General features: G+C 38.6%; 2 protein-coding genes across 3 annotated transcripts; both read left to right on the top strand.

Moving 5' to 3' along the window:
* Positions 1–1,072: 1,072 nt before the first annotated feature.
* Positions 1,073–16,110, top strand: LOC115969770 (isoflavone reductase homolog). Of its 2 annotated transcripts, XM_031089381.1 has the most exons (5): positions 1,073–1,609; positions 1,786–2,061; positions 15,086–15,326; positions 15,457–15,660; positions 15,757–16,110. In XM_031089381.1, exons 1-5 carry the CDS (start codon positions 1,280–1,282, stop codon positions 15,918–15,920), a joined length of 1,215 nt encoding a protein of 404 aa, XP_030945241.1. In that variant the 5' UTR covers positions 1,073–1,279; the 3' UTR covers positions 15,921–16,110. The 2 variants fall into 2 exon arrangements, with proteins under 2 accessions (XP_030945241.1, XP_030945242.1); XM_031089382.1 differs by lacking the exon at positions 1,786–2,061 and having other exon boundaries at positions 1,091–1,609.
* A 4,736-nt stretch (positions 16,111–20,846) lies between these two features.
* On the top strand, positions 20,847–27,288 carry LOC115969769 (isoflavone reductase homolog). The gene is made up of 4 exons (XM_031089380.1): positions 20,847–21,313; positions 25,818–26,058; positions 26,192–26,395; positions 26,790–27,288. The coding sequence occupies exons 1-4, from the start codon at positions 20,978–20,980 to the stop codon at positions 26,951–26,953; spliced, it is 945 nt and encodes a 314-aa protein (XP_030945240.1). The 5' UTR covers positions 20,847–20,977; the 3' UTR covers positions 26,954–27,288.
* Positions 27,289–27,996: the final 708 nt, after the last annotated feature.

Genomic DNA, 27,996 nt, shown 5'->3' with positions numbered 1-27,996 from the left:
GGAAACGCGCGTTTTGGGCTCTAAAAATGTAAACAAATGCACACTTGGTAAGCTTTCAAAGCCTGTTTGGAAAGCTTCTCATATTTTTTTTTTTTTTTTTTGGATCTTTATTTCAATAATATTTGTATCGTTTCTCTCAAAAAAAAAATTTTGAAGATAGGTGATAGATTTTTTTACCAATGAGAGGAAGACACGTAGGGAAAAGAATCTCAACCTTATCACTTTACCTAAAAAGTGATGAGGGCTGAAAAAAAATATTAATTTTTGAAGATAAGGTGGTAGATTTTATACCAATGAGAGGAAGACACAAGGGGGAGAGAGAAATTTAAAACCAATTTCAGATCTGGTACAGCTATATGGTATTTTTTTGTGACGAAAATATTTTCCTCACTAAAATTCGTCACTGTAGTTACATTTTGTTGTAGTGAGAATATTTTGGTCGGGTCAATTTATGCGGGTCTCTAATCCTTTAACCCGCCACCTAAACCAAAGTTATGGTTTTCAGAGAAAGAAGACCCGTATCTGACCGACCAGACTATTCAGATCGACTCGTTGGGCTTCGGTTCAGTCAGTCTGGTCGAGTCCTTGGCCCGCTGGACAGCCTTAGTTGCTTTTGCCAAGAAAGTGGGGTGGGGAAGAGAAAAAAATATTTATTTATAGAAAGAAAAAAAAAATGTAAACAGAATAGACAAATAAATATTGAGGTTGACGTGAATGTTTGTTTATTAAAACAAGTATTCCAAGACCACAATCTATCACTGCATACCCTTAGTATAATGGTTACTCCATAAGTATAAGTGCTTGTAGAGTGTGGGAGGTAAGAGTTAGGGTTTAAGTCTCAAAAATGGAATTTCACCCACATATATATACTTAAACTAGGCTAGAGTAAAATTTTATCTTATAAAAAAAATAAATAAAAAAACAATTTTACTACACAATTTCCCTTACATTATAACTAATTACTTGTTACTCTCGTACGAACCATTGATCACGGTCAACGTCGTAGTAAGAATAAAACATTTTAGATTAGTTTAGCTAAAATTGTGCATAGGGTAGCCGCATGTGATTGCTTTAATCTTTCACTATATTTTTGCTGAAAAGACAAATTAATTTGTCAAATGGGCGTAACATCTTTTCAAACCTTCTTGAAGGCCGCGTCATTCACACGGGAGGAAGCACGGCAAGTGCCTATATAATACCGTGCAGTAGTAATAACCCATGATCGAATAATCTGTGTGTTTTTGTGGACTTGTGAGACCAACAATAAGAGTGAATATATATGGCAAAGAGCAAGGTTCTTGTTGTAGGTGGTACTGGGTACATAGGGAAGAGGATTGTGAAGGCAAGCCTAGCACAGGGCCATATAACCTATGTTCTTCAACGCCGAGAGATGGGTCTTGACATTGACAAGATACAAATGCTTTTATCATTTAAGAAACAAGGTGCCAGACTCATTCAAGGCTCATTTTCCGATCACCAGAGCCTTGTTGATGCTGTGAAACAAGTTGATGTTGTCATTTGCACCATGTCTGGTGTTCATTTTCGGTCTCACAACATTTTGTTGCAGCTCAAGCTTGTTGATGCCATCAAAGAAGCAGGAAACATTAAGGTAAATAACCCTTTTTCGATTTTCTTTTTAACTCTCTTTTTCTTTTTCTTTTTCTGGTAACTTTTAACTCTCATTTCTTTCTTTCTGTTAAATGAAAACAAAATTATCTGTAGTTCAACTGGTCTGTATTTCTACCGCAATCTATCCTACAACTGTTTTTATAAATATCCGCACAGGGCCATATAAAATCGTCACAATTTGCTCAACAAAACAACTTATTTTCAGTACACTCAAAACACAAAACTATAACCCAATTAAAACCCATCAGCCCCTTTCAAACACAACACAACAACACGTTCAGACTTCAGACCTGGAGCACGGCAAACCCAAATCTCATCTCCTCCTCCTCTTCACACCGGAGCTCCACCCGGTCACAGATGCTGCCGCCCACGTCGTTTCTAGAGCTAGCGAAATCTGTTGGAGCCGTTGCAAGTGTGGTGTCGCAACTCAAGGTGTGTTTTTTTTTATGATTTGTTATTTCTCCAAACTTTGGATTTCAAAATATTGATGGATTTGGATAATTATTTGGATATCAATCACTTGATTTGGTATGGGTTTTGTTGATTTGGTATGGATTTTGCTCTTTTTTTTTCTTTTTCTTTTTTTTTTTTTTTGGGGGAGGGTTTGATTGGATTCTTGAGTGGCAGGTTCAAACCCAAAAAAAATGTTTTTTTTTTTTTTTGCTAGCTAGGTTCTTATGAATTTTTTTTCGGCTCCAAATCATGATTCCAGCAACAACTCCATCGACGACTGTGGTGGGCTGGAGCTCTGGTGTGAGGAGGTGGAGGATATTTTAATTTTATGCTTAGGTTTCTAAAGTCTGAACATGTTGTTGCTCTTGACCCAATTTATTTATTTTATTTTTTTATAGGAATTTTATTTTAATCTAATTTTAGTGTATATGTGTGGAGTTTTCTTCTGAAAACTTGAACTCCAACCTTTAACCCTCCATATTTTATAAACACTTATACTGTAAAGTGACTATTACACTAAAGATGTACAGTAGTCCAATTTATTCTCTTTGGAATAACATAAAGTAAATTTTTTATTTTTCGTTTTTAATGGGCGGCTCCTCCATATATTATACATATTGTGTTGTTTGGTGCGATCCATCGGCACGCGAACATGAAGTTTGAATGGACAGCGCATGTAATGAAGAGAAAGTGTTCATAAAATAATTTCTTCAACTAATGGATCCACGATTCCTTTCTCATCATTGAATAACCTTGTCTTTGCCAATTGCCATTATGGTTAAAGACTTTTTTTTTTTTTTTAATCTTAAATTGAAGATGTTTTGCTGGCTGATATGATATAATCAAAACGTGTGATTGGTAAACTTATTTATTAGACAAAAATTGATTAGAAAATAAGTTAGTTTATTTGGGGGGAAAAATAAACTTTATTTTATTTATTTATATTTTTAATTCAATAGTTAGGAGTTGGGTGATTTGAATATGAATGTTGTACGACACCGGACCTCCAGAGCCATTTGGGCCTTAGACCCAAGCTGTACGGTATGTCTCGCGGTTCTTGACACCCTTGTCAGAAACTGGGCTTGTGGCCCACTAGGGCAATGGGAGCAAATCCTACAGTATCATGTCTGGCCCAAAACCTGTTGGGCCGGTCGTTGAAATATTTGCTTGTCAATTCGTGGCCGAGAAGTTGTCCGGCGTGTCCCATCTCCTATGCGTGTGAGTGCTCCGGAAGGCCATATCCCAGATACTCAGCGACTCCTTGGCAAATTCCGCCGCTGAACATTATCCCTTCCTTGAAGTAGGAACCAGTTCCAATGCCACTCACACCACACTCCCAACTAAACATCCACTTAGCAATAACATTATTGGACCTCCATTCCCACTAGCCTCGAGAGTAATCATGATTTTCCCACTAATTTTGGACTATAAATATATAAGGCTAAGGAAAGGGAATGGTTGTTGAAAGTATGAAAGGAGAGTCTCAAATCTAGATTAATAGCTACAAAGAGTGAAAGGAAAGCAGTATAGAGGTTGTAAAAATATTGCTGGGTCTCTAGGTTAGAATTAACCAAAGTAGGAAATCCAAAACCCACATTATAAGTATATTGTGAGCCCAAAAGCGAGATAAGCCTATTAAGCTTGTTTAAGGTGCGCACAATTGGCGCCGTCTGTGGAGATCTCCTACAAAGCCGTGGTTTGGCCAAGACCCACACTCGGAAGATGTTCGAGAGACGGTCAGAAGGTTCTGCTGAAAGTGGTTCAGTGGGATCGTCTCGGGGATCCACGTGGCGAGAGTGAAGGCAAAAAAGGCGCGAAGACAGGGAGCATGAACACGGGAAAAAACGGTCCGGCCTTGGAGAGGGGTCATACCAGACGAATTGGGCAGCATCAAATGTTTCGGGGCACAGGCAATTGGATGAAAGAGATGAGGAGCTTGAACGGTTGCATAGACTGGTAAGAGATGTGGAGCTGGAGGCAAGGGATAGACACCGAAGAGGGGACCGAGATAACCTAGCGGGGGGGGGGGGTCTATGAGTAGAGGAGATTGCTATGGTCATGGGTCCGAACAGTCGGGTTCCCATCGACATCAAGACAGTTCATGTTCACGGGAGTCCCATAGGCGTCGGGACCATTCGCATTCACGAGAGTCCCACCGACATCGAGAACATTCACGATCATAGGAGTATGAAAGACGGGGTTCAGATTCCCCGGAGGAGCGACGGCCCCAAAATGCGGTCATAGATGCTATGAGCCACGCCTTATGAAAAGTTGCCCGGTCGCTATTCTCAGATGACATTGAACGAGCCCCAATGCCAGATAGGTTCACCCGACCACCTTTTAATTCCTATGATGGAAAAACGAACCCTGTGGAGCACGTCAGCCATTATATCCAAATGATGTCTCTACACACTCACAACGATACGCTGATGTGTAAGGTATTTCCCTCGAGCCTTGGACCCACAACATTGAGATGGTTCAATGTTTTACAGAAGGGTTCCATTCATAGTTTTGCCAAGTTAATCCAGGAATTCGGTGCATGGTTTGTAACCTGCAGCCAGGTACCGCAACCGGTGGACGCGTTGCTTTCTATGAAAATGAGGGTTGGAGAAACCCTTCGCAGTTATACCAGTCGGTATTGGGAGTTTTACAATGAGATAGGTGGAGGCAACGAAAAGATCGTGGTGAGCACCTTTAGGATAGGACTCCCCGAGGACTCCGGACTACGGGAGTCACTAACGAAGAAACCTCCCGAGGGTATGAGGCAGCTAATGAGGCACATTGAAGAGTACAAACATCTCAAAGATGATTGACTGCAAAGTAAGGGTAAGGCCCCACTAATGAATCGCCTTCGGCAGCCCGGATTTTAGCCCCTACCCCGGAAAGATCTTAGAATACAAGAGTCAGAAGTACAGATGGGAGAGGTGAATGTGACGTTCAAAGAGCCGGTGCACAAGATCGTAGACTGGATTAAGAATGAGCTATATTTAAGATGGCCAAACAAGATAGGGGGTGACCCATCTCGACAAAACCAAAGCTTGTATTGTACGTATCACAAGGATAAAGGCCATACCACCGAGCAATGTCGAGTGTTGAAAGACCATCTAGGGCAGCTAGTGAAGGCAGGATATTTGAAGGAGTTTGTGGTGGATTCCGGAAATCGGGGTACCAGCCAGGGCGCTCAACAGAGGGGAAATCCTCTCCCACCACCTTTGGGAGTGATTGAAGTTATCCACGCCGCCCTTAAAGGGTCCGATTATAACCAGTAGAGGAGTACTGACCATAGTATCTACAGGTAACTGCGCAGGAGAGCAATCGCCTGAAAAAAAGATGAAGATTGGACGGGAGCCCGTTGCCTTTGGCGATGAGGATTTAAAGGGAACGGTCCAGCCACATGATGATGCGTTGGTAGTTACGGTCCGGATAAGTGGTTTTTTGGTCAAAAGAGTGATGGTAGACCAAGGCAGTAGGGCTGATGTGATGTATCTGGACCTGTTCAAAGGGCTCAGGTTAAAAAATCGAGACCTATCGAAGTATGATATGTCATTGGTCGGGTTTGACAGCAAGATGGTCGCTCCTGAAGGACAAATTTCCCTTCCCGTGAATATGGAAGGAAAGGAGGTGATGGTAACATTCATAGTGGTCAATTCGTTTTCACCGTACACGGCGATTCTGGGACGGCCGTGGATCCATGCAATGGGGGCTGTTCCGTCCATCTTGCACGTAAAGGTTAAATTTCCCACCGAGTAGGGCGTAGCTGTGGTAAGGGGGAGCTAGCAAGTTGCTAGGCAATGCCTGGTAGCCGCAGTTAATAAGAAGAATGAATAGGGTGAGAATAGGGAAGGCGCCAAGGAGGCCCCTTCATAGCAATTACAGAATCCTCGGGAGGGGTTGGGGTCTAGTTGTGCTGAACGATTAATCAAAGTAAAGATACTACCAGATGTTAACCGGTATTTTCAGAGGGGGGGCAAGCATGACGGATGAGGATAAGGTAGTGACGTTGCTATTCTTGATACGGAACGTGGATGTGTTTGTGTGGGACCCATATGAGGTGCCCGAGGTTGATCCCGAGTTCATCGTCCACAAGCTTAATGTAGACCCGTCATTTCCTCTAAAGAAGCAAAAGCCGAGAAGGTCGGCCAAGGAACACGTCAAGGCAGTAAGGCAGGAAGTCGGGAAGTTGAAAGAGGCCAGGGCGATAAAGGACATCTTCTTCCTAGATTGGCTGGCAAATATCGTGGTGGTTAAAAAGAAGAATGGCAAATGGAGAGTCTGTGTAGATTTCACGGATTTGAACCGAGCATGCCCCAAGGATCCTTTCCCTATGCCAAAAATAGATCAGTTGGTAGATGCAACCTTCAAGCACTCAAGGATGAGTTTTTTGGATGTCTTTCAAGGCTACCATTAAATCGCATTGGCTACCGAGGACTAGGAGAAGACAGCATTCATCTCCACGGACGCAAACTACCACTACACCGTGATGCCCTTCGGGCTGAAGAATGCCGGGGTAACCTATCAGCAAATGATGACTAGAATGTTTCGGGATAAGATTGGGCATACGGTTGAAGTATATATCGATGACATGGTGGTAAAAAGTAAGCAGGAGGCACGGCACATAGAGGATCTTCAAGGTGTATTCGAAGTGCTTCGGCAGCATAAGCTACACCTAAACGCGAACAAATATGCCTTTGGAGTAGGTGCTGGAAAGTTCCTTGGTTATCTAATCACCAATCACGGGATTGAAGTCAACCCCGACCAGATCAACGCTGTGCAGCGCTTGAAACCCCTAAGCAATCCGAAGGAGGTACAGATCTTGACCGGGATGTTAGCTACCCTTAACTGGTTCATTTCTAAATTTGCTAATCGCTGACGTCCGTTCTACCAACTTTTGAAGAAATGGAAGGGATTTCAATGGAATGAGGAGTGTGAAAAAGTTTTCCAAGACTTGAAGGAATATTTGATGCGGGCGCCCATGTTGGCCGCCCCGAAACCCGGGGAGGACTTGTTCATGTACCTCTCGGTGTCTGATCATGCCGTGAGTGCCATACTTTTAAGAGACCAGGGGATGTAGCAACTTGTGTACTATGTTAGCAAAACTATGGTCGACGCCGACACCAGATACCTGCCCTTGGAGAAGTTGGTGTTAGCATTAGTGAACGCTACCAGGAAGTTGCCTTACTATTTTCAAACCCATATTGTCTATGTCTTAACCGAGTACCCTTTGTAGTCATTATTGAAGAGATCTGATTTCACGAGTCAGATAGCCAAATGGGGGACAAGGCTGGGATCCTTTGATATAAGGTACAGGCCACGGAGTTCAGTGAAGGGCCAGATTCTTGCTGACTTTGTTGCGGAGTTTTCACCAAAGGCCGAGCCGAAGATGGTTTTTCATGTAGAGTCTCGCCCGTGGAGGGTGTTTGTGGACGGTGTGTCGAGCTCAATGGGGGCTGGTGTCGGGATTGTCATCATCACCCCAGAAGGAGTATGGTTGGAGCATTCTTTTAGGCTGGGATTCAGGGCCTCCAACAACGAAGTTGAGTATAAGGCCTTGCTCGTTGGGATGAGAACCGTATTGGGTATGGGCGCCCGGGATGTAGAGGTTTATTCAGATTCTCGGCTGGTTGTAAGCCAAGTGCAAGGCAGATTTGAAGCCAAGAATTCTCGGATGAACAATACTTACAGGTGGTAAAGCAAGTCATGAGTAAGTTTCACACGGCAAGTGTAGCTCAGATTCCTTGGGGACAAAATAGGCATGCCAACTCTCTAGCCACCTTGGCATCGTTAGTGACAAAGGACGTCCCACGGTTAATTAAGGTGAAGCTCGTAGTGGAGCGGAGTATTAATACAGCGGTTGGTGTTGATGTCGCGGTGGTCTCGCGGACCGAACGATGTTGGATGGACCCAATCATTGACTTCCTAGCTGAGGATTGGGTCCTGAATGACGAGAAGGAAGCTAACAAGGTTCGCAGAATAGCTGCCCGATACTGGTTATCGACAGACCGAAGGCTTTACCGAAGGTCATTTGGGGGTTCGTATCTTTTATGCCTACGCCCTGAGAAAGTTAATGAACTCTTGGCCGAGCTACATGATAGGGTCTGCAGCAGTCACGTAGGGGGACGTTCTTTGGCACACCGAGCAATGACTCAAGGATTCTGGTTGCCCCAAATGCAAAAAGATGTGACTGAATATGTGTGGAAATGTGAACAGTGCCAGAGGCATGTCCCCCTGATCCACCAACCAGCAGACCAGCTGAACCTGGTCAACAATGCTGGGCCTTTTGCACAATGGGGGCTAGATATCCTTAGTCATTTCCCCCGAGCCACGGGCAACAGGAGATTTGTGTTGGTAGCTGTCGACTACTTCACCAAATGGGCGGAGGCGGAGGCGCTGGCCAATATTAGGGACGTAGATGTGAAAAAGTTCATATGGAAGAACATTATCACGAGGTTCAGAGTGTCGGACTCTCTTATATCGGATAACGGATTGCAGTTCGACAACAAGGCCTTTCGAGAGTTTTGTAGTGGTCTTGGCATCAGGAACAAGTACTCCACCCCGGCGTATCCACAAAGCAATGGACAAGCTGAAGCCACTAACAAGGCGATTGTAAACGGATTGAAGAAAAGGCTAGACGGTGCAAAGGGCAGGTGGGCGGAGAAGCTGCCGAGCATTCTGTGGGCGTACTAAACGACTCCTAGGAAATCAATAGGAGAAACCTCATTCTCCTTGACATACGGAGTAGAAGCCGTGATACCAACCGAGGTGAACCTATGCAGTACGCGGGTCAAAGAATTTACTCCAGCCCGAAACAATGGATTGATGGTGGAGCGTTTGGATTTGTTAAAAGAACACCGAGAAGCTGCGACCATTCAGCTTGCTGAGTATCAACAGAAACTCGCCTGGCATTACAATCATTGTATAAGGATAAGGGAATTCAGTGCCAGAGACCTGGTACTACGGAAGGCAGTGGGGAACATGCGGGATACGAACGCTGGGAAGTTGGCCCCTACTTGGGAAGGGCCTTACAGGATTACTACTATCGTAGGAGCGAGGGCTTACTACTTAGAGGATCTAGGCGAAAGACCGCTTCCCCGACCGTGGAATGTCCACAACTTGAAGAAGTTCTACCATTGACCCATTGAACGCAGGAGCATAAATTGAATGAAACATTGTATATATGCTTTATGAAGTAATATTAAGATGATGTATATTTTCGCAGGTGCGTTAAAATTACATTATTGATTTATTAGCGCCAGCCAATGGGTAAAGAAAAGTCAAGGAAACCGAGGAAACATGTTTCACATTAAGAACAGAAACCTGTCCCCAGTTCGATTCCCATCATCGGACAGGTGGAAACCTCAATAAAAAATTCTAAGGACAGAAACTTGTCCCCAGTTTGATTCCCATCACCGGACAGGTAGACACCTTAATCAAAAAATTCTAAGGACAGAAACCTGTCCCCGGTTCGATTCCCATCATCGGACAGGTAGAAACCTTAATAAGAGAAATTCTAAGGACAGAAACCTGTCTCCGGTTCGATTCCCATCACCGGACAGGTGGAAACCTTAATAAGAGAAACCTTAATAAAAAATTCTAAGGACAGAAACCTTTCCCCGGTTTGATTCCCATCACCGGACAGGTGGTAATCTTAATCAGAAATTCTAAGGACAAAAACCCGTCCCTGGTTGGATTCCTATCACCGGACGGGTGGAAACCCTAATTAAAAAAAATATATATATATATATATTTCAAAGTCTAGAAACCTGTTCCCGAACAAGCAGGAACCTCGGTCTGAACTCTCTAAAGTCCCATTCCTGGCTAGGTCCTCATCACCGGGAAGGAGAGAGCCTTGTGCCAAGCATCCCCAACGCTATTCTAGCAAAACTTTTGGGAATAAAAGGTTTCACTGACATGTGAAAACAAGAATGGTATTAGGATACCCAGACGTGTGAATATATAGTCTATTTAACCTTAAGACAACCATATACGGTACATGGCATCCAAAGCCAAAAAGCAAAGCTATTAGTGCAAATAGAAGTAAATAAAATAAAACCATTGTTTGGTCACCACAGCCCGGTGACCATAGGAAAATAAGTCTGAAAATAAATAGAAAGAAAATTAAAACCATTGTTCGGTCACCACAGCCTGGGGACCCTAAGCAAACCATAAAAAGAGCAAATAAAGTAAAGGCAAATATAAAAGAAACGACTAGTTTAATCACAAATGTTAACGGATGGGTCAGCAGTTGGGGGCTGTACTGCTTCACCGACTGGCTAAATAAGAGTGTCCTCGGTTCGTGGCTGTTGGGATTGTCCATCATCTGCAGCATGAAGGGTGCTAGAAACCTCTAGATCAACATAGGCGTCAATCGCTTGGACCAGCTCCCTCATACTAGTAGTTTCCTCCTCGTCCACAACATCGGTCTGACTCTGGGAAGGGGGTGGAGGAGCCGAGTATGGAATCTGACTTGGGTCTCTCAAAGGGGAGTCCTCAGCCACTCCCATCACTTGGAGGGTCGTTAGCCAACCCTCCCCGAACCCATGAAGTCAGGCTTGATGAACAACAGGCTCCACAGACTTCTCAGCGTCTGTAAATCCCTCGTTGTACCATTTGTTTTCGCAGGCTTCAAGGGCTGCTTTGAGGTCAACTATTTGGTTGGCCTGGGCCAAGTTGAGACTATTTGCCTCTGCTAATTTCAGCTTGATGCCCTCCAGCCGACCCTCCACCTCAGCTCTTCTCTTCTCCGCCAATTGTCGAGCTTTCTCCGAGGATTGAGCTTTTTTCTCCGCAACCTCGGTAGCCTTGCCTTTCTCCTTCACGTTGTCATTGGCAACGTCCTTTAAAGCTTTTTCCCGTTCGGCATCCTCAGCGAGCTCCTTCAGTCTCTCACCAAGGATATGAGTCATCTGTGCGGACTGATAATGCAAAAACAAGTGTTAGAATAGAAGAATACTTCCTGTATTTAAATAAATGAAAAAGAAGGGAGAGAGAAATTACCGCGATGGTGTACCACTGTAGCCGTCATACCAACGAATCCTCGTCCCCCTCAGAGAAAAAGCAAACGTCCTCGGGCAGCAGTAAGCTGTGCACTAGGCTCTGTGCCACCCTTCCCCCCTTGCCCTTATCCCATACTATTGCACTGGTTATGGCTGGCAGAGGCCCCTTTCCAAGCTTGAAGGTAGGCTACCAGGGGACTACGGGCTGGGAGGAGGACGCTACGTTCTCGCTAGCCTGAATGGTAGACGGAGATTCTGCAACTGGCTCCCGGATCATGATCCCGTTGGACGGCCGGGGTGGGGTCTTTGATGGGGCATCGTCGGAGCCTTTGGCGGTTGATTGTCAAGGCATTCTTTCTTTTTTGCACGGCTAGAAGAGGGGGGAGGAAGAGCTCGGCCCTTGCCCTGGGGCTGTTGAGACTCGGCGAAGGGTTAGGAGCTAGGCAAGAATCGGCTGACCATCATTTTTCGCCTTGTCACCATCTCGGTGTCTGGGTCGACCTCGACTACATCTTGCTCGACTGGCGGGGCCGGATCTACCTGTTCTTCAACGGGAACGTGCTCCTAACGGCTTTGAGAGACGTGCTCGGCAAATTCGTCCCTGATCGGGGTGAGATTGTCCGTGGTTATATAGCGCAAACCGAGGTCCCAGGCTTCACCAGAGGTCAGCTTTGGGGGTAGGAAGTTCGCGTGCCGCACATCTATGTAAGACAGCAAAGGGCTATCCAGCAATAGGTCTTGGCTGAAGGGTTGCCAAGTCCTATATACAGGGACACAGCCGAGTATGAGATGCGATGTCCAGAGCTGCTCGTCAGTGTGAACGAATATCTCGGACTTGAGGACAAAATTCAAGTCCCTTTCGTGCACCACCCTGAGGTCCGGGACGAATTCTTTGCTGTCTCCAACAAAGGAACATAGTAAGTTAGTACTTGGATGGATAAAACAAACGGGAGTAAACAAAAAGGAAAATAAGATGGACGCGTAGGCAATACGAACCAACTTTGCGCGATGAGAGTATGCATGGGAGCTCATCGGCGAACCAATTGCCACTCACCCGGACAAACTCCCCGGCTGAGTTTTTGTTTGAATAAGGTAGGCATAAAATCAGCCATACCCGGTAATTCCTAACTTTTAAATAATAGTTGGTGTTTTTATTTCCACACAGGCTATACATGAAATATATGTCATGATGGTTCAACTGCAAACCGTATAATTGATTCAACCTATCAACGCAACTAACTACTTGGTAAAAGTTGGGAGGAAGCTGCTCGGGGCTCAAACCGTAAAACCTAAGGGTATTAAGTAAGAGTGGACTCACTGAAATCTAATCCCACCCTCCAAAATTGCCATCAAGGGAAGAAGGCGGTACTCGACCCGGAACGCCTGTAAAGAGCAATCTCGCTCTCATGGCAATATGCCACATTCACGTCCTTAGGGATGTTGAATGTCTGCCTAAAAGTGGCTAGATATGCCCTAGTATTTAATAGGTGAGCAAAACCCATCCTAAGCTCTAGAATTGAAGGAAGAGACTAAAACAAGAGAGAAAGGTAGAGAAACTTACTTTGGGCTCTAAAAAGGAAGGGTGCTCTGGGCTGAAGGGTGAACACACAGAGAACTATGCACAGCAGAGACGAAATTTGGTGAGCGAAGAATGCAAAAGTGGGAGAATGATTCAAAATATAGGGGCTAAAAGGGATAGAATAAATACCATTTAATAAATAAAGGGCGGGAAACTCTACGAATCCCATCACAAACGCCACACGCACGCTGCCTTAGTTCACGAACCATCAAGTTATAATGACGGCTTAGCCACACGTCAGATACAACGCGTCTTTTGAGTTGAGGGCACCTTAATTAATCTCTCAACCGCTTGATGCCTACTAATTGAACTTCCCGGGTCGCTGCTGTCCCTTGAACTCCTTGATTCGCCCTTGGGTTACAAGCACGAATCAATGGGGGGCTAATGTACGGCACCGGGCCTCCAGAGCCATTTGGGCCTTAGATCCAAGCTGTACGGTATGTCCTGCGGTTCCTGACACCCTTGTCAGAAACTGGGCTTAAGCTAAGGCCATGGGAGCAAATCCTGCAGTATCATGTCTAGCCCAAAACCTGTTGGGCCGGTCATTGAAATATGTGCTTGTCAATTCGTGGCCGGGAAGTTGCTCGGCGTGTCCCATCTCCTATGCGTGTGAGTGCTCGGGAAGGCCATATCCTGGATGCTCGGCGACTCCTTGGCAAATTCCGCCGCCGAACATCATCCCTTCCTTGAAGTAGGAACCAGTTCCAATGTCACTCACACCACACTCCTAACTAAACATCCACTTAGTGATAATAGTATTGGACCTCCATTCCCACTAGCCTCGAGAGTAATCATGATTTTCCCACTAATTTTGGACTATAAATATATGAGGTTAAGGAAAGGGAATGGTTGTTGAAAGTCTGAAAGGAGAGTCTCGAATCTAGATTAATAGCTACAAAGAGTGAAAGGAAAGTAGTACTGAGGTTGTAAAAATATTGCTAGGTCTCTAGGTTAGAATCACCTAAAGTAGGAATTCAAAACCCACATTATAAGTATATTGTGAGCCCAAGAGCGAGACAGGTCTATTAAGCTCGTTTAAGGTGCCCACAAATGTCTTTATTAGAAACACTATAAATTGTCAATTAAGCTACAAGCTTTTTGCAAAAAATTAAACTAATTTGCTTGAAACTACATCTATTTCACCTTTTGAAAAAATATGTTAATAACAAATAAACTTAACCAAAATCGCACAAAATTAAGTTCTGTGCAACAGGAGCTTTGTGTCTTAGCAATACCGTTGACTCTCTCCTCTTGATAGGATCTGGAACCGATCGAAGAGAAAAAAAAAATGTTTAAAAAGGAAAAGTATATGATAATGTAAAAAAAGTATATGCCTCAAGTTTGCCTATCATATATGCCTCAACACACACAAACACACACACAAAAAAAATACCGTTAACTTATGGATGTGATAATGTAATGACAACATAAAAAAGGAAAAGTATATAACCATGAAACGTGCAATAAAGATGAGGGACATAGTACACTTAATTTTATCCAAAACCACCCATCCAATGAAATCCACATAATCAAAGATATGATTACTGACATAAAACGAGGCAATGTTTGGTAAGGTTTGCAGTGGAGTTCTTGGTGCTAATACAAAATACATGATATGTAGCTTGAGAATATTATTAACTAAAAGGAAAGAAAATCATTTGTGTCGTTCTAAAATATATGTGATGGTTGAATAGTTATCTTAAGTTAAAATAAAATATAAAATTTCCTTTTTCCTTAATAAAATAAAATATAAATATAATTACTTATAAATAGCGATGGCATAGTGCTTGGTCACATATGCACTATATGTCATAAACATTGCTCTGTGCTTGGCATGCTAGACTTAGCATCCGTTTGGAAATCGTTTATCTAGCTTTTTGCTAAAAACGTTTTAATGAAAGTGTGCTAAAGTATATTTGTATCTTGAAAATTTTTTGAAAAAGTAAAAAAATGCGATAAAAAATAAGGTTTTAAAAAACTGTACATAAAAACAAAAAACTAAACTTTTAAGCTGATGTCAAATAGACACTTAGTTATCCTAATTAAGTTATTCTCTATGCTTGGCATGTTACTAGTTATTCTTAAGTTATAATCTTTGCTTGTCATAAGTAATATAATTTGCTATATATCTTTCCTTAAGTGGAGTTTGTAGTGTGTTGTTGTATTAAAACCTTATTCTTTTTCTTTTGTGTGTGTTTGTTTTTCAAAATATATATGACTTCAGTTAGAGTATGCATCTATTTAAGAAACTCTTTATGAGAAATTGAAAAAAAAAAAAATTGTCAAAATAGTTAATCACTTTTTCATTTTCCCATAAAATGTTTCTTAAAATTGTTTATTAAAGTAAAACCTCTCCCTCTTTTTCATTTGATACGGTAAGTATATTCGACGCTACTTGATGTATAGTAACATTTTGCACCAAATTTTGTAGCGTTTCATACCATCTGAGTTTGGTACGGACCCCTCACGGATGGGACATGCTCTTGAACCTGGAAGAGTGTCATTTGATGAGAAAATGAGAGTGAGAAGAGCAATAGAGGATGCTAAAATCCCCTTCACTTATGTAACTGCTAATTGCTTTGCTGGTTACTTTGCTGGCAACCTTTCTCAAATGGAAACACTCTTGCCTCCAAGGGATAAAGTTACCATCTATGGTGATGGCAACGTCAAAGGTGCTCTCTCTCTCTCTCTCTCTCTCTCTCTCGATAGAAAATAAATTAAGGCAAAAATGCAATAATTTACATAATTACACTGTTAATGAAATTTTGGACTAAAACAAAATGTGTTGTATTTTTGCTGCAGTGGTTTACATGGATGAAGACGACGTGGCCTTATACACAATTAAAACAATAGATGATCCTCGAACATTAAACAAAACACTGAACATTCGGCCTCCTGAAAACATTCTCTCCCAGAGGGAATTAGTGGAGAAGTGGGAGAAACTTATTGGGAAGGAACTACAAAAGATTAGTTTTTCACAAGAGGACTTTCTCGCCTCCATGAAAGGTAAAAAAAACCAAGAATCTTCTCTGAATCCCTTCCTTATATGCCTTTTAGTTTACTTGTCCAACATTATATATTTATTTTCCTATACATATGCAGGACTGGACTTTGCTAGCCAGGTAGGAGTTGGTCATTACTATCACTTTTTCTATGAAGGTTGTTTGACGAACTTTGAAATAGGGGAAGAGGGTGAAGAAGCTTCAGAGCTCTATCCAGATGTGAAATATACACGCATGGATGAATACCTAAAGATGTATCTATAAGTACACCATGTCCATGTGATGTCTCACTCATCGCTAGCCAGCTTCCAGTTGTTTCGGTGTGTGAAACAAGGCCCTTCGATCGATCGGTTACCCAATATTCATTGGGCTTCCAAGGTTCATTGGACTTCTGTCTAAAGATGGCCTTTTGAACTTAGTCAACACCTCCATTTATCAAAGCGGATGTTTGGTACATACACTTAAAAATATGTGTTTTATTGTTTAAAAATATATGTAAAAATATATGTAGGTAAAAAAATGTGTGAAAATATGTATAATGTTATTTAAAAACTAAAAACAAATATTTAAGTTGCTATACTAATCGGGCCTTATTTGCTTTGCAGCTTCTCCAATTACAAGATTGCTTCTTCTTTTTTTTCTTTTTTCTTTTTTTTTTCTTTTTTGTGGCTGGCCTTTTTTGGTCCAGCCGCCTTCTGTTTGTTGCGGCGGTTGTATCTCTCCTTTCTTTGTGGTATCCTTATTGGGTCTGTGTGTTTGTTTGCTTCCCTCTAAGGTTGTTATAATATATATAAATATTTACTAATTGAACAAAAAAAACTAAATCCACAAGACTACTATGTAATAATATATATTAGTACACAAAAACCAATGTGTGGAATATTTTATTATTTAATAACTAAATTTTATGTTGATCTATCTACCATCATCATAAGTAAATAAAAATATTCAACCCAAACCTATGAAATTTTTACCTAAAGTAAAACCAATTGACCCGTACCGGACCCCTTTCTTTTTTGGTCGAGTTGGGTCAACTCATCTGATTCATGACTTAACCCATCTTTCAAAATTTATTATTATTTTTTTTTTTTAAATCAAACCAAATAAGCTAGCAAAAATCATTTTAAATGCTAAACCATGTAAAGGTAGCATGATGTTAACCATCCAAAGTTAATGACTACATTGAATCAAATAGCAACCAGCATAAAGTTTTCTTTTTAGTTTGACCACGGAGCAACAAGATTCAAAGAAATTGAGCTTTTAATATAAATTTTGAGATCATCAATTAGCTTAGATCGAAACATCTCCACATCCTTTGGGGGGATAAAATGTTTAGAGCATTGGTCTAAAACCCAAATTTCTACAATAAAACTATAAAATTCTTGCCATTGTAAGTGAACCGACATCTCTTTCACTATTTCCAAGGGGAACAAAGTATGCATTTGAGAGGTCAAGGGTTGAATTAATGTGCCCTTGTTGCACCACTAAAGTTGTGGACACTTACTATTCTATTTTTTAAAATAAATTTTTCTAGTTATAATTTTATGAATTTTATTTTTATGAAAGAAATTTAAAAAAAAAAAAAAAAAAAAAAAAAAAAAAAAAAACCAAAACCAAAACTACATCATTTTTGGGCATTTATGGCAAATCACCTAACTTTTATGGTGATGATATCTTAGTAAACTTTGAATCATTTAAACTTAAGAATCTATGTTTTATTTAACTTCTTCATTAATGAAGTTGTTTATTAATGAATGTAACATATCTGTTACATGAATTGTTATAACAATAGAAAGGATTTTATGGCTGATCATATCCTTTCTGAATATTATAAATATTATCAAGACCACACTTGTAAAGGGTGTGAGAAGAGAAAAGAAAACTCTTGTTAATCCTGACCAATTGGGAGAACATCCTGATTGCTTGTGAGGTTCTTGAATAATATAATTTAGTAAGAAATTTCTCACATCTTATTGTTAATTTTTATTATACATGCACGTGATATAATTGTTAATTGATAGATGTATTATATTTGTTTCTCTTGAATTACTTTTTAAATAAAATTCCAACAATCGGAGTTTGATTCAACCAGCCAAGATCATCTAACCTAGATTGCTAGCCCGAGAGGGGAGTTTGATTCCAAGAGAGCCTACCTTATTGCTTGTGGTGCTAATATTAGTGATAAGGGATTTCTGGGTTCTTGGATTTGGAGGTCACAAACCTTGCCAAAAATCTAGTTGTTTCTTTGGAAGTGCTATCACAATAGCATACCAGTCAAGAATGTACTAGCCCAGAGAGGCATTCAGATACCACCCTTTTGTGATTTGTGCCATGACAAGCTAGAAACCATTGGCCACGTTCTAAGGGACTGCACAGCAGCTCAAGTGTTTTGGACTGAGTCTAACTGGCCTGATGAAATGAGCCACACTGCAGGAATGGAAGTTATGGACTGGATTAGAGTGAATGTCCAATGTAATGTCCTCGCAAAAGGAAAAAGCTACCCCTGGGCACTGTTCTTTCTGTTTGGCATTTGGCAACTATGGCTTACCAGGAATAAAAGGTTATTTCAAACCTCTCACACCTCTTGGGACTTATTCAAAATTGTGGAAGCACAGGTTTATGAGTTTTGGTTTTGTGTCCTGGATCATGGAAGCTCTCGATCAACGTCAACCATTGCTGTTAGGTGGGTGAAACCGCCTGTGAGTTGGGCAAAATTGAATACGGATGGAGTGGTACAGGGGACGTTGGGTCTAGCTGGTTGTGGTGGGTTGATACGTGACTGGCAGGGTAACTAGATTTCGGGTTTTGCCAGAGCAGTCGGACTTACTTCAAGTCTTGCTGCAGAACTCTGGGCAGTTCGTGATGGATTATACCAGTGCTATGCATTATCGCTTGAGGCAGTTCAAGTGGAGATCGACGCATCAGTTGTGATTTCTCTGTTATCTCAAATCTCCCATACTAACGGGGAGTTTTCTTCCCTTGTTGATGACTGCAGGAGCCTAATGAAGAACATCCCCCAGGTCCGGCTGCTTCACTGCTATAAAGAGGCGAACCGGTGTGCGGATGCTCTTGCGAAGTTTGGAACAAACCTGGAGGAAGACTTTACTGTGTTTGAGTCTCCCCCTCCTTTTATTGTTAATTAGGCCTCGTCAATGGGCCGGGCCGGGCCAGCCCGACCCGTTTTTACTTGGCCCATGGGTCTAATGGGCTGGGCTTAACGGGCTGTTGACTAGTCAATGGGCTGGGTCGGGCCGGGCTGGATGGAAAAATCCTAGCCCATGGCCCTACCCATGGGCAATGCCCATTTGGGCTTTAGCGGGCTGGGCCAGTGAGGTGGGTTTAATGGGCTACTCATGGGCATTTTTAACAGGTCTTCAATGGGGTTATAAAAATTTAACCAAAAAAATTATAATTATATATTATTACAAACTATCAAATTGAACAATTAAATCTACTAAAAAGATTCTATTAAAAAAAATACTAAGACATACCTCTTAAAAAGGTACTAAAAAAAGATTAATTAACTTTTATTGATAAGAATAAATAAGTACATTGAATTAAATATCAACTTTTAAAGGAAATATTTGAAGAATAAAATATCAATTCTTAAAGGAAATATATGAAGAATCAAATATCAACTCATTAAGGAAAGAATTTCTTCCAACCAACGGTAAGCTTTTTTTTTCTTTTCTTTTTTTAAGGAATTTCTTCTATAATTGTAACTTGTAAGGAAAGAATTGGAATTTATCAAAGGAAAGAATGACTTTCTTTCCAGAGGCACAGAGGTAGGGCAACAATCATCTTAGTAACTTTGTTTTAAAAATCAAAGCTACTAGACTAATACCAAAATATATATTTATTATGCATATTGTATCACAATCATTCCAAGTATTTAGTGGTTAGGTGTGTGGTCTTAAAGTTTTTATAATGTCTAAAGTTCAATCCCTCACCCACCCAACCCCCAAATTATTTTGTTATAAATTTTGGGCAATGAGTCAGGCTAACGGGTCGGGCTACTGGGCTGGGCTTGGGTTCCCATAACCAATCTAATGTAAAATATTCTATATACAACAAAATATTAGAATACCTACCACCTCAACCCCCTCATTATCCTAGTTTGAAATACATGATCTATAGTTCTATTTTATACTATAACTCCGACAATACGTTTCCTACCCCTCATAATTCTAGTTTGAAAATAAACATGATCTATAGTTGATGAATACTATGCCCACGACAATACATTACCCACCACACATATCCAGCACCTAATAGATTCTCAATGCTTTCTCAAAAAATAAAATAGATTCTCAATAAATGAGAAAATGTTTTCGAAAGAGTGTTCCCATTAACCAATAAGACTGGCACCAATCATATATGAATAAATAAACAATATAAATAACACTTAACATAATTATACTTTATTATGCTTCTCAAAAAAAAAATTATACTCTATTATGGGAGCTTTAAATAAATTTTTTTAAAATATTAAATATTTTTAACACACACAGAGAAAAAGAATAAGGTATTAAAAAAATTAACAATAGTATATATTCAAAATAACCGAATATATAAAATAAGTATGTTTGATCTTTTGTTCACGTTTTCCAACTTTGGCACATATAATTTTTTGAAAGCCTCTACCGTGTGTGTTCATTTTTTTAAGGCTGGTCTTGATAAACTCTTAGTTGTATCAGCAGTTCACAAACGTGTAAAACTCAAATTAAGATGAATGAAAAATTATAATTATTTTTTTTATTTATTAATAATCATTCATTGCATTAATAGTATAGTTTATAAAATAATTTATGCCTTTAAAATTTTTCTATTTATATATTTTTGTTGTAACCCATTAAAGAAGAAAAGTAAACATCATACGCATGCCGGGTACACTTTCACTTATTTTGGGTTAAGAACTTTTTTGGTTGTCTACAGTGTCCATACATTCATTCAAGTGTGGACTGTGGATGGAGGGACCTGTCAATGTCATAAAATATATGCGGATCTCAGAGATTGTGGGCTCATCAAAGCATGGTTTTAAAAACCAAAAAGAATTCCAACCGTGACAAAGAATTATAAAAGAGGCTGATTATTGGTTTTTTGTCCGATCGAGATCAAATCAATGATTGAACCAATCATATCATAATTAATAATTTTATAATTAAAAAATAATAAATAAATTATAACAAAGGAGATGAAAGAATCAGTCCGGTTTTTAAAACCATGCGTCAAAGACTGAATATTGATTGATATGGCAGAGTGAATATTGATTAACAGAAGCAATTAAGCAAAAGAAAAGAAAAGAGTGAATATTGATTGAAATGGCAAAGAGGAAAGTTCTTGTTGTGGGGGGTACTGGGTACATCGGGAAGAGAATTGTGAAGGCAAGCCTAGCACAGGAGGATCATATAACCACCTATGTTCTTCAGCGCCGAGAGATGGGTTCTGACATTGATAAGGTCCAATTGCTATTTTCTTTTAAGAAGCAAGGTGCCCGCCTTATTGAAGCCTCATTTTCCGATCACAACAGCCTCGTAGATGCTGTGAAACAAGTTGATGTTGTCATTTGCACCATGTCTGGGAGTCATTCTGGCTCTCACGAATCTTTGTTGCAGCTCAAGCTTGTTGAGGCCATCAAAGAAGCTGGAAACATTAAGGTTAATTATTAACTTTATATCTTCTTTTTATTTTATTTCTTTTATCTTTTTAGTAAATATATAAAATATAATTTCAATCAATGAAGTCCATTTCATTCCATGTTTAACTAACTATATGTCTACGATAGTTTCTCAACAAAAAAAAAAAACTATATGTCTACGATAATTAACTACGTACTTAGTATCACATTTAAAAATAAGCAACTATATTATTGTAGTTTCATTACCAATTTTTTTTTTCATTACCAATTGATTGCGTTGATCTCATATATTCATGATAATTTGATAAAATACTTTGCGAATAATTTCAATTAATGCTAAAGCCAGACCTATATATTGTGAACAAATTTAAATGTTCATGTTCCACAATAGAGAACATTTTATCTGTTTTTTAGATCCGTCTTATTCCGCTGCCAATAAAAACAAAAGAAATGCATAAAAGAAAAGAAATAATAAAAAGGCCTTGTTAACTGCTGCTTTTACACATTGATTAATAAATTATTTTAAGGAACTTTTAATACTATTTGGATAAATTACAACTTACCTATTTGTGATTTGACTAAAATTTAAGTTGTCTACCTATAATTTAAAAGTTGATACTTTACTCACCTGAGGCTCACTCCGTTAGACTTCCGTAACCTACCTCTATATTTTCACCATTAAAAACACAAAAAACATAACAAAAGGATAAAAATCAAGATCTAAAAGCATATTTCTTAAGATGGTGAAATTTTGGATTCAGAGCATTCTTCTTCTTCATAAGAACATTTTCAAGCTTATCAATCCAAACAAAACTGTCAAGGGGATAGAAAAGATTGAGAAAGAAATTTGTGGTGTGTTTGATTTGGTTTTAATTTTTGATTGCAGTGACTGTGGGTTTATTTTCAAAATTTATGGGTTTAATTTTTGGTTTATGTTCAAGATTTATGGGTTTAGTTTTTGGTTTAGGTTTATGTTCAAAAATTATGGGTTTAGCTTTTAGTTTCTAAATAAATTGGTATGGGTGGGAGAAAGATTGGCAAGTCTTCTAGGCTGTAAGATATGATCCATTTCTGCCAAATTAATTTTGTGGATATGGCTTGGATCTTTATCTTCGCAATTTCGAAATTGGTGATTGAATAGATGTGGATGTTGAGGTTCGAAAAAATTGTATTTGTCAAGAGGGGTGCATGATTCCTCCTTTAAGCAACCTACTTTTCTTCTATCTTTGATATGCTGATCCATGTGGCTCATATGTAAGATAAATTGAATTGCAACTTCTTTATGTTAATCATGTTTTGTTCCTTTCTATGTATCATGTCATAAAGTTAAATTTAGGACCCAAAAAAAAGGCTAAACCCAGAATTTTTGAGCATAAACCCAAACCAAAAATTAAACCCCATAAATTTTGAACATAAACCCATAGTCACTACAACCAAAAATTAAAACCAAATCAAATGCACCACAAATTTCTTTCTTAATCTTTTCTATCCCCTTGATAGTTTTGTTTGGATTGATAGGCTTGAGAATGTTCTTATGAAGAGAAAGAGTGTTCTTAAGCCAAAATTTCACCATTTTAAGAAATATGCTCTTAGATCTTGATTTTTGTGTTTTTAATGTTGAAAGTATAAAGGTGGGTTACAGAAACTTAACAGAGTGAACCTCAGGTGGGCAAAGTGCCAACTTTTAAACCACAGGTAGGCAATTTAAATTTCAGCCAAACCACAGGTGGGTAAGTTGTAATTTGCCCATACTATTTTTAGGGGTATCCACGGGTAGGGTCGGTCAGGTTTGTACCCAACCCGCAACTAACCCGCTTACATTGGGTGGACAGTTGAATGACCCACCGCCAACTGCGGACAACCTCTGATCAAGTCGGACCGGTCTCCAGTGGATAACGATCAGGTTGGTCGAGCTTGAAACTAACTTACAACCACCGAATTTCACTGGATCCTTGCCGGATCTGTGTTACGAGCACTGGATTGAAGCAAAAACCACCACATTAAGCCCAAATTTGTGCAAAAACTTCATCTCATTGTCAGATCTAAGCAAAAATTGAAGCAAAAACCACCACATCAAGCCTAGATTTGAGCGAAAAATTTGTCTCATCGCCAAATCTAAGTAAAAATTGAACAAAAACAACCACATGAAGCCTAGATTTGAGCAAAAACTTCATCTCATCACTGGATCTAAGCAGAAAAAGCTAGATCTTAGTCGGATCTAACCAAAAACTACCAAACCTTCACCAGAATATCGTTGGATCTGAACGGATCTAGGTAAATCCGGCCTTCTTTCATGGGTTTCATCGGTCGGATCGGGTTCATTGGTTTTGGAGAAGAAAACTCGCCATCCGACCCGCCTAAGTCCCTATTTGGTGGCGGAGAACTGCTGCCATAGTTGTCAAAACATAAATCGTATCGTGAATCGATTTTTAATTTTTCTGTATCGTGTATCGTATCGTATCGTGTATCGTAAGATACACAAACACTTAATAAAATTTATAAAAAAAATTATAAATATACATATATAAAGGGTATATTCATTAAATATTTTGAATATATTCAACTAATGACTAATTTATTCATCACTTATGTAATAATATTTAACAAACTAACTAAATAAATCAAACTAGCATGTGTTTATAACATATGCATTCAAACTTCCTAAATTCAAAAGTGATAATATATTACAAATGACCCAAAAATAATAATTTATTTTCATCATATTCGTCATATTGCCTAATCAACCCCATCTAAGTCAATGCTATCATCATGTTTATAATTTTGCAAACTTATTTCTTCATTAAAATTTTCTTCATCGTCATTTGTCATTAACATTTACAATCTCTTCTTATTCTTTTTATTTTAATAATATTTTTACAAAAAAAAAAATTGGCATTCTAGTTTCTTGGACTTATAAAAAAAATGATAAAAATAAAATATTTATATTGTCAATTAATATTTAATTTGTAGTATATAAAATAAATTTGCAAATATTAAAGTGAAGGGTAAGTATATACTATGTAGTCTAAGTATAGGAGAGAACAAAAAAAATTTATGAATATGTTATTTTAGTAGGGTAAACTAAGTAAACTAATAATTTTTTGTTAAAAACAAGTCTAACAACTTGTTAGATTCAAATAAAAGTACAAATTTTAACAAAAAATCTCATTTTAAAGCATTTGTCCATGTATCGTACGATACGTACGATTTTACGATATGATACGATTTATACGATATGCACACTGTATCGTACAATTCATGAGTACTTACGATATGCCGATACGATACAGAATTTTTTACACACGATACGATACGTATCGTATGATACGTATCGCGTATCGTACGATACTGACAACTATGCCTGCTGCCAATCGTCATTGGCATTAGGTCGGCTGGTTTTCGAGTTGGCCCCGACAATTTGGACAGGTGGGTCGGTCCCACCTATTTTGTTTGACATAGTATCACTGTCTTTTATTATATTCCCTTTCTCTCATATCCTCAATTACTTCATTAACCTCTTCAAAATTAGGGTTTTGATTCTCTCAAATTCACTTTTTCGCATCCACTCTTATATTTTAAATACAGACATTATCTCATTTGTGGGTATAGTGTAAAATTTGGACTAATACCAGGTAATAGTAAAACTTTTCAAACAAGTCCATTTTGCCCCATAAACACAAATAACACATAACACTGTTTGAAAGCTTTTTGTTCCTGCAAGTCTTCTGCTTCCTTTCGATAGCTTGTCTTGATTGCATAATTCAAAATGACTGTACGATATAGCAATTATATGCACAAGAGTGTGTTTGGATAACTAATGATAGATAAATAGCAACCAAAGATGAAGAAGCATGTAGGAACTAGAGAATTTTCAAACGGCATTAAAAATTGGAGATTTTTGAAAATTTTGTTAGTACCTAGTAGTAATCCAATTCTTAGGGATAATTTTTGCATTTAACCCAGATTAATAATTATAACCTTGCAATTTATTCAAAGAATTTCAATGATTTACCTAATCCTAACGTACATTGAAGGACTAGCTATGATAGATATTCTACTTATTAGCTAGGAAATTTTTTTTGTGTGTAGTTAATTACCAAACTAAATAAAATTTCTGAAGTTGAACTCAAAAAGAGGAAAAAAAAAAAAAACCTATCTATCTAACTAACTATCTATCTATATCTATATATATATATATATATATATATATATTTCAAGAACGTTTCCCAGCATTAGAGTTTGATGATTAGTGTGGGTTTATCTGGATTATCTTGTTTAGAAGTTTTTTTTTTTTTTTTTTTAAATTTAAATGTTAATAAATTTAAGTCATTTATTTACTTCTTCTTCTTTTCTTATCTAACAACAAATAAGTTGGTCAATGCACACACACACTAAATGATATAGAGAAAATCTGTGAACAGAACTTTACTTAACCATGTTGCATACCTAAAAGGCAATGTTACTTGAGGAGGATGTGATATGCTAACATCTTGTCATATTTTTTGTATAAAAAAAAATTGTAGCGTTTCATACCATCGGAATTTGGTACGGACCCTTCACGGATGGGACATGCTCTTGAGCCTGGAAGAGTGACATTTGATGATAAAATGGTAGTGAGAAGAGCAATAGAGGATGCTAAAATCCCCTTCACTTATGTAACTGCTAACTGTTTTGCTGGTTACTTTGCTGCCAACCTTTCTCAAATGGAAACACTCTTGCCTCCTAAGGAAAAAGTTACCATCTATGGTGATGGCAACGTCAAAGGTACCCACCCCCAGTAGACAAGGATTATATGTTTTGCTTTGCACAAGACTTGGCCTGGGCTCGTGATTTTTTTTTATCTTTATTATTATTAAAATGTCATATATGTTTCATTGTTTTGGAATATTTGCTGCAGTGATTTACGTGGATGAAGACGACGTTGCTTTATACACAATTAAAACAATAGATGATCCTCGAACATTGAACAAAACACTGCACATTCGGCCTCCAGAGAACATTCTCTCCCAAAGAGAACTAGTTGAGAAGTGGGAGAAACTTCTTGGGAAGGAACTAGAAAAGATTAGCATTTCACAAGAAGATTTTCTCGCCTCCATGAAAGGTAAAAGTTAAAGGAGAGCTACTGTTAGAAATTATGGTTAAGTGAATAAATTCAACATTTCTTAACGGTTAATATTTTGAAACAATAGGTAATTTATTATAGTATTAAAGCAGGAGATATTCCTAAGTTTGATCTATGTTTGCACTCTACCTCCTATTTGAAATATTAAAAATTTTACGTGTTTAGACTCACTTATTAATGAAGAGTTTGGGTCTCTATTGTTAGAATTACAATTAAGTAATTGAATTCACAAGTTCCTAACAATTTAAACTTTTTAAATAATTGGTAATTTATAGGCAATACCAAGAATCTGCTCAACTCTTATGCTTTTTACATGTCCAAGACTACACATATGATAATTAATTTTATTATTTTCCTTCTGTTCTGAACGCAGGACTGGACGGTTTTGGCCAGACAGTAGTTGGGCATCTCTATCACTTTTTCTATGAAGGTTGTTTGACAAACTTTCAAATAGGAGAAGAGGGTGAAGAAGCTTCAGAGCTATATCCAGATGTGAAATACATACGCATGGATGAATACCTAAAGCTCTATCTATAGCTTTGAGGTACTTCACGAGTTAACCAATTGGGCTTCCAAGGTTAATTGTGAGGGTGTGAGTGTGTTGTATAAACATGGCCTTCCGAACTCAGTGAAGATCTCCGTGAGTGCTGAGTCGCAGCTTTTCTAATTACAGGGTTGCTATAGTATGTGTTTTTTTGTTGGTTGGAAAATTATTAGATACTCTCAGAGTACAATAATGTGATTCTTACATTCATAATAGACCCTACTATAAATTTAATTTGTGAAAACTACCATAAATGTAAAAGGTCAAAACATCACCTCATCGTAGTTTGGAAAGGTTCAATAATTACTCATGTTTGTTATGGTGGTTGTATTTCTCATTTCCTTGTTATTTTCTACTTTGATCTGTATTTTGATGAATAATTCTAGAAATAGTCAATCACACACTCAATTTTACAACTCATTGCCTTGTGCGATTATGAGTAGTAGATATTTTCTACCTTGTGCAACCTATCACATTACGTTACTCACTCACAATTGCACAAGTCAATAAATTGTAAAATTGGGCATGAGAATGGTTGTATCTATAGGCATACTATGTTTGCACCATTTTCTCCGTTTTGGTTGTTACAACTTACAATAAACGGTTATATTTATATCAGTCATTATCATATGTATATTTTAGTAATTACATATGAGATGAGTATGTTAGCATAATTTTTAAACTAAATTGTAAATTACATCCCTAAAATTAGGTAAGTTTGTTTCCCCCCCCCCCCCCAAGTTCTAAAATTTTGATTCATTTTTCTAACATTAACTATCGTTTTGTTTTCATACATGATTATCATAGGTATATTTTACTAATTACATGTGGCATGTGGATGTTAGCATAAATTTTAGACTACACTATTAGAACTACATGACTACGTCTTCTGTTTCTATAATTCCCACTACTGTCTCCTCCTTTTATCTCCTACTCCTTTTCTTCTTGTTCAGCTTCTTCTCCTTGTCAAATGTTTTCTATTAAAATTTCGAGCTTTAGCTCCCAAAGAACAAAACTAAAATAAATAAATAAATAA

This window comes from Quercus lobata, chromosome 12, assembly GCF_001633185.2.
Source record: "Quercus lobata isolate SW786 chromosome 12, ValleyOak3.0 Primary Assembly, whole genome shotgun sequence".
Classification (NCBI taxonomy): Eukaryota; Viridiplantae; Streptophyta; class Magnoliopsida; order Fagales; family Fagaceae; genus Quercus; species Quercus lobata.
Note: the sequence above shows the minus strand (reverse complement) of the source record. Positions and strands in the feature narration are given on the sequence as shown.